At 32.3% G+C, this 6,928-nt stretch overlaps 1 protein-coding gene across 1 annotated transcript in view; it reads right to left on the bottom strand.

Moving 5' to 3' along the window:
- Positions 1-4,891, bottom strand: part of LOC108909656 (neuropeptide CCHamide-1 receptor-like) — a 61,470-nt gene extending 56,579 nt beyond the window's left edge. The window contains exon 1 of the mRNA XM_023455192.1: positions 4,623-4,891. Within this exon, the coding sequence (XP_023310960.1) occupies positions 4,623-4,891 (269 nt within the window). The remainder of the gene's footprint in view (positions 1-4,622) is intronic.
- Positions 4,892-6,928: the final 2,037 nt, after the last annotated feature.

Below are 6,928 nucleotides of genomic sequence, written 5' to 3'. Positions count from 1 at the left end.
ATTGGATTATAAACATCCACATCAGCTATCCTTCCACAGGTAAGCGTGCTTGAAGGTGACTTTGGAATGTATATGCAACTGTGGCCATTGTCGTGCGTGTGGGTAACTTTTATTTGAATAACGGTAAAATTTTATAAAACTGACTTGGTATTTTTTTAAAATTTTTGCTGAAATAGTAAGAAAACAATAATATGAACCACGTTTGGCCATTAAAATCAAAGGAAAATGCTGCACCACAAATAAGTTACAGACATTATTTATATTTAATATATTTATAGGTATTTCAATGTTATCCCTTATACCCAACATTACAAATTTTAATCATTCATCATTTTCATTTTCCTCTACGACAAAAACCTTTTCAAAAATATATTTACAATTTTACTAAATGCACGAGCATAAAAACTGAATAAATACAACAGCAAAAATATGGTGGTGGTTCACTTATACATAAAAATACCGAAGATGCAATCAACTGAAAGTTGCATTCATTCAACCATTTGATGTTCTCCTTTGGGAATATATTTTTATGTCTCACTGAAAATTTGCCTCAGTATTCTAAAAGTGAAATGTGAACGTTTTTAGGATGCTTGGGGATGGTGCAACAAGAAAGAAATGGTTACAGTTATTGGGATTCCAAGAAGTTATAAAAATATTATATATATTTATTATAAAAATACTGAGTAGCTGTTGAAATATATTGACTTAGGACTATAAAATATTTTATTTTGACCCATCCAAAATGTACGACATTGGAGATGTAATCGCGCGCATCAGTTGGATGAAAATAAAGCCCTCTGCTTTCCTCTTGTCTAGCTTCACCCAACATATGAGATAGACTGTGACATGCATAGTCCCCTTTATTTAAATGTCCTTGTTTTGAAGTAATACAGTACCCTTGCATTTGCATATTTGCAACTTCTGTTACAATTGTTTGAACAATTTATATATGCAAAAATTGTGATGAAGCCATTGGCATACAATATATGTTTAAAATTAGTAAAAATAATTTAAAAGTGCATTTGTTACAAAAACAACTTTAAGATTGTAGGTTATAAACATGAATAGAACTAAATAAAAATTTACACGCCGAAAAGAAAAAAGAGACAGAGAAAGATGTTTTGATGGCCATCTAGAATCTCGAAGTGGTAATTTTAATTTTAAAATAAAAATAATTCCAAATTTTAAAAATATATATTCGAGTGCAGATTTTTTTATAGATTTTTTTAATTCTAATTTTTCGGATTTTGAAAAAATTTTACTTATGTACATGTGAACAAAAATATTAATATATAAGCTTTTCAAATTAATAAAATTAATAATTTTTATATCGACCTATGGTTTTTTAACGGTATATTACTTAAAAATTATTTTACATCTTAAATAGTGTTTTAACAAAAATGCCGACAATTTTTCAATGATCGGAAACCATAAACGTTAGAATATAGGGGTTTGCATCCGGGGTTTCTCACTCCTGTATCGACAAATATGTACGGCATTACTGAAAAATATTTCTATATGTATGATATTGTAAGTCTTATTATAGAAAGGCCGTACAGTAGTAAATAATTTGTATTAAGGAGAAAATAGTAGTAATAATAAAATCAATTCTTGCAAGTAATATCTACTTACATATTTGCAAAAATATATGTCAAGCCCTTTAGAACCATTTTTTTTGTACGGCATTTTGTCTTTGTTGGTTATTGTTAGGTATCAGTATTAACAAAATATATTAATAGAGGGTTGCACCCTGTATTCCTAACCCCTGTATCAGCAAGTACGTACGGCGTCTCTTAAAAATGTATCTATGTATCGATCCGAAACATGCAGTATAAATTTCGTACTGTAATAAATCACCAAAACCCGGGCCAAAATTCTCGGAAAATCAAAAATATTCCTGGCTTCCGGTATTGCTATTTTTGTTCCGGCATTAGGTCGAGGTTCATTTTTTTTTGTATAACCTATGTACTTTAAAAATGCCGTACAAAAATGTTTTGCCGAAAACCACCCTCCCTTGGTGGGCAGGTTTAGCTTACCTGTGTACTCACCTGTACCTACCAACAAGAATTGACGGCATAGTTTCTAAAGTTATTGTTATATGTGGTAGTATTGATTTATAAGTAATTCATGCTGGGCCAAATGACCCCTTGAAAATTTCCGATGGGCTTGTAGTCTATTCGTTTCCAACACAAAGTACAGACAATGCATTTAAAGATGGAAGGCAATAACTACCAAACGGACGCCCCTGCTTCTGTTGCAAATTTTAGTTAATTTTAGAAAATTTTTCATAATTTTTTCGTATACAACAATTTTGCTTATTGACGTAACTGGAAATAAAACTAAAAATAACTTTCTTGAAAAAATCTACTCAGCAAATGTAAGACGTTGTGTGCATGGGTTGTCCGGTGGACCTTAACCTAGATATTTGTGCAAAATGCGGTGTTAACTGGTTTATCAAATGCCACATTGCTGCTAATGTCTTGCTAAATACAGTATGCACTGTAAGCTGCTACGATGAACGCCATATCTTTTTATCTCGGATGTCGATGCGGTTAATTCCAAGAAAGCGAAGCAGGGGTCTTTTTGAAATTATATTTAAACAAATATCGTACGGACTGTACCTTTCTTTAGTGGCACAATATAATTTTAATTGTTTAGTAATAAATAAAAAAACAATTTAAATTAAGTTTTATTTTATCAATGAGGTCAATAGTATCTAACGAATTTTCATTTTTAAAAATATTTCAAACAGTACAAACATGATTTATTATTTCTTCCTCTTTAAAATTAACTCAGGAATCGGTTGTCTGTGAACTGTTTTCAACAATTTTGCCTACAAGATTTTGTATTTCAATGAAGTTATTAAAAATAAGTAGCGTTACTAATTTGTCTGTATCCAAGTGTATGACTTTATCGTAAAGAAACAATTCTGTCTCAAAATTTGTTTTTACTACAACAGCATAACTAATAATTGGACCTGGCGAATATACAATTTTTTTAAACTTTTTATATCAAATCATTATAATTCTTTAGTCATTAATGTTCCAAGTCTGCTACATTCGTCTCTACTTTTTTTCAGTTACTTCTAACATCTATTGATCCCCAATTATTTTTAACTTTGCATCTCTACTCGAGTTATGATTTACTTGTTGAAAAATATCTGACACAATCACGAAATATACAAGGCATAGCATCTGCATGCAATTTTGGATACGAAAGTGGATTCGTTTATTTCTCCAGTTCTATAATCTTCTTATATAAACCCTTATAGTTTGTTGTGGGCGTAAAATATTTTCTAGGTATTGTCGGTTTCCATTTTCGCCTTCTAACATGTTGAAACACTATAAATGTGCACTTTCGGTCCATTTGTCATATTTCAATTAGAGTTAAATACACAACTTGTATGTAGTATTTCATCATATTAATTTCACTGATTTAGCATAAATAATTAATAATAAATCAATCGAAAAACCAGACAGAAACTGAGGAACTAACGCGAAAAGTGATACGGATTTTGTCTACGGTTGTGGGGTGTTCGCTAACAAAACGACTTCAGCTGACGTCACCGAGAACTTATCTTGTATTCAGAAAGACCTGTGGAGTGCACCACTCTACTAAAGAGAAACGTTTGCAAAAAACAACAATTTTACATACATTGTGAAGCTTCTATTGTTCTATAAGTGCTATGGTTTTCCAATAATAAGCGTATCCGAACGTTAAAATGGAATGTTGGCCACATGGCTCGAAATGTCAATGTCAAAGGTTCACAACTGCGATTAGTACATTGTGGCAAGTCATGGGAAAATATAGAAATCAACAACGTGTAGAATTTATTCGAATTTACCATCAAAATGCGTGTTCTCTATTCGCTGTCCTTCTAAGTCTTCTTGATCTTCTTCAGACGACTATGCAGTTAATTTTTCATCACTGCTCATCTAAAGGTTTATAGAGTCCAAATTACTCAAGACCTGAAGCCAGCTGGTCATCATCTGCGTCGAACTTTCGCGATGGTCTCTAGAGCAGATGGAACTAGATTTACATTTCTGGCTCAATAGACATAATTGGAGAATTTTTGTTGATGAAGATCCTCAAGTGATTCAGGAGGTGCTTCAGAAGGTTTGGTGTGATTTTTGGGCTTAATCAACAAGGTGGTGCCACTTGTCACACATCTCGTCAGGCAATTCATTTGCAGCAGTGTCTTGGACAAGTTGTTTTGAGAAACGCTAATGTCAACTGGCCACGGAGATGATGTGATATCACCTCTTGTACTTTCACTTGTGGGGTTATGTGAAATCTATGGTTTACAGATGCCACAAACAAGTTCAGACCTTAAATTGAATATTAATTCTATCTCCAGAATTCGTTCAGTCAGACGAAGTCGAGGACATTTTAACGATATTATTTTTAAAATGTCATCAATTGCATGTCAAAATGAAACAAATATTACGTTATTATCATTGGCGGTTATTATTGTCCTTCTCTTTAAAGTTTTGCTACACTTATTGGAAAACCTACGTTTCTTTGGAAGTACAGTTATTATGAAGAGTTAACAATGAAGTTATTATGGTTTATAAGCATTTGTAGACTGTGTTTTGGATTTTTTCAAATATGGGATTACTTACGTGTTAGGTACGTTCCTCATGGTCCTGTGCCTCAAGAAAATCACCACCAGCGTCCCGTTGCCCAGCACCCCCACCACGAATATCAAAAAGAACAGCACGGGAACGATGTACGTCTCGGGTCTTTGGTTGTAGGGGATGATACCCTCCGAGATGTTGAGGGTGGCATTGTCGCCGTTGGCCAAACCAATGAGGGTCGCATTGAGGTTGAAACTAGAGTTTAAATCGACGCTGGCGTTCATCTCTGAGTAGTTACTCGTATGGTAGCTCATCTTAGCGTGCGAGGAAACTCTGGATGTTTTACAGCTAGTGAGATCATGTTAGGACGTTGTCAGGAACAGGATATTTTCTACAGTACCTGAAAAAAAGAAAATGATAATAATAACTTGACGTATTATTTGGGAGTCTTAAGCCGATTGCAGATGATGCGGTTTGGTAAATTTAAACAAATGAAGAATGGTTTGGATGGTGCACATCGAGACATCAATAATGCGAACATGTGGATTTGCTGGAGTAAACTATACTGGGTGATTCAGTTTGGTATTCGCTGCCCTGTATCTCTTTTATTTTAACAAATAGCCATAACAAACCCTATATATTTTTAAATCACCGCTTAAACTCTATCAAATGACATTATTAAATCGTCTCCATGGCAACATATGTCAAAATTGCTATAGTCAACTGTTTTTGTTCAAATGGCACACTATATATTTTTTTATCAATTCTGGGAGATATTTTTTTTCTGCGTTCAGCTATGTAAGGAAGTCTATAGTTTCATTAGGAATATTAGTAGAAAAACAGCAAAAAAGATGAAGCTTTAGCTTCGTAGCTTTATTCTGAAAAATGATAGCCTGCTGCGGAAACAAGTTACTATATTTTTTAAAGTAACATATTTTATTTTTAATACTAAATGACCTCCATTTGCTTCCAAACACAGAATAGCTCTGTTTATCACTCCCTCTCTACAAACACATTCTAGTGTTTCTTCATTTAATCACCGACATTCTACTCTTCTTCTGTTTTAAAGTCATCAACATCATTTAGTTAAGGCCAATGAAATAAATCTATAGGTGTGAGATCTGGAGATCCAGCAGGCCATTTAACATATTTATCTAATGTTCTTATCTCTTGCCCCTCTGGGTTTAAAAACTCTTCTTTTCTTTTGAAAACTTCCATCTGCCGCTAAATTCCTGGCTAACTTTCCGAAAGTTTTATCTGATGGAAGTTGTCTCTGAGGAAAACGATGTTGATATAAATACCTGACAGCTTTAGCGTTCTTTCGGCCTTATCCATAGATGAAAATCATATCTAGTTTTTCTTGGTTACTATAAGTATTCATGTTATAATTAATTAGTTTTATAGAAAGAATAGGTAGGTACAAAATGTCAATTATTTTGACAAACCGTTATTTAGAAACTTTAAAATTCAGTTGTTTCCGCAGCTGGCTATCATTTTTCAGAATAAAGCTACTGAAAGTAGGGTTCATTTTTTTGCTGTTTTTCTAGCAATATTTCTAATGAAACTATAGACTTCTTTATATAGCTGAACGCAGAAAAAAAATATCTTCCAGAATTGATAAAAAATATATAGTGGTGCCATTTAAATAAAAACAGTTGACTATAGCAATTTTGATATATATTACCATGGAGACGATCTAATAATATCATTTGATACAAATTATGTGGCGATTTAAAAATATATAGGGTTTGTTGTAGCTATTTGTTAAAATAAAAGAGATACGAGGCTGCGAATATCAAACTGAATCACCCGGTATATATTTATAGAACCTAAACAAATGCCGTGAGAATTAATATACATTATTGTGAAAATTGAATAATATTTTCAAAAATTACTTTGGGGAATATTATGTTAGTGTCTTCGACAAACTGGAACAATTGAATGTTTAATCATCTAATTCCATGCAAACACATTTCTAGGAAGTAAATTTATTCCTTAAAATTATACAGGAGGACCAAAAGGAAGAAATAGTGTAACATGTGCATTCATTATAGATGAAATAGTTTATTATCATCATGATGTTTGGAAAAACTCACTGAAATTATATTCAAAATCTAATTGCCTGATCAGTTAACGGTAAATAAATAAAATAAAAAATGTTGGAACAAAAGTTTGCCGATTGAGTAAAGATAAAATATTTTTTAATAGAGATAATTAAAGTAGTTTTTCAAATAATAAACAAAGGTAAGTACATTTTTCAAGAAATATTTAATTGTGTACAACAAACGCTTTAATTACATTTTAACTGTTTAAATGATTTTTTTAGAATTGAAATAAATTCCTTATCATCC

This window comes from Anoplophora glabripennis, unplaced genomic scaffold, assembly GCF_000390285.2.
Source record: "Anoplophora glabripennis isolate ALB-LARVAE unplaced genomic scaffold, Agla_2.0 scaffold493, whole genome shotgun sequence".
Classification (NCBI taxonomy): Eukaryota; Metazoa; Arthropoda; class Insecta; order Coleoptera; family Cerambycidae; genus Anoplophora; species Anoplophora glabripennis.
Note: the sequence above shows the minus strand (reverse complement) of the source record. Positions and strands in the feature narration are given on the sequence as shown.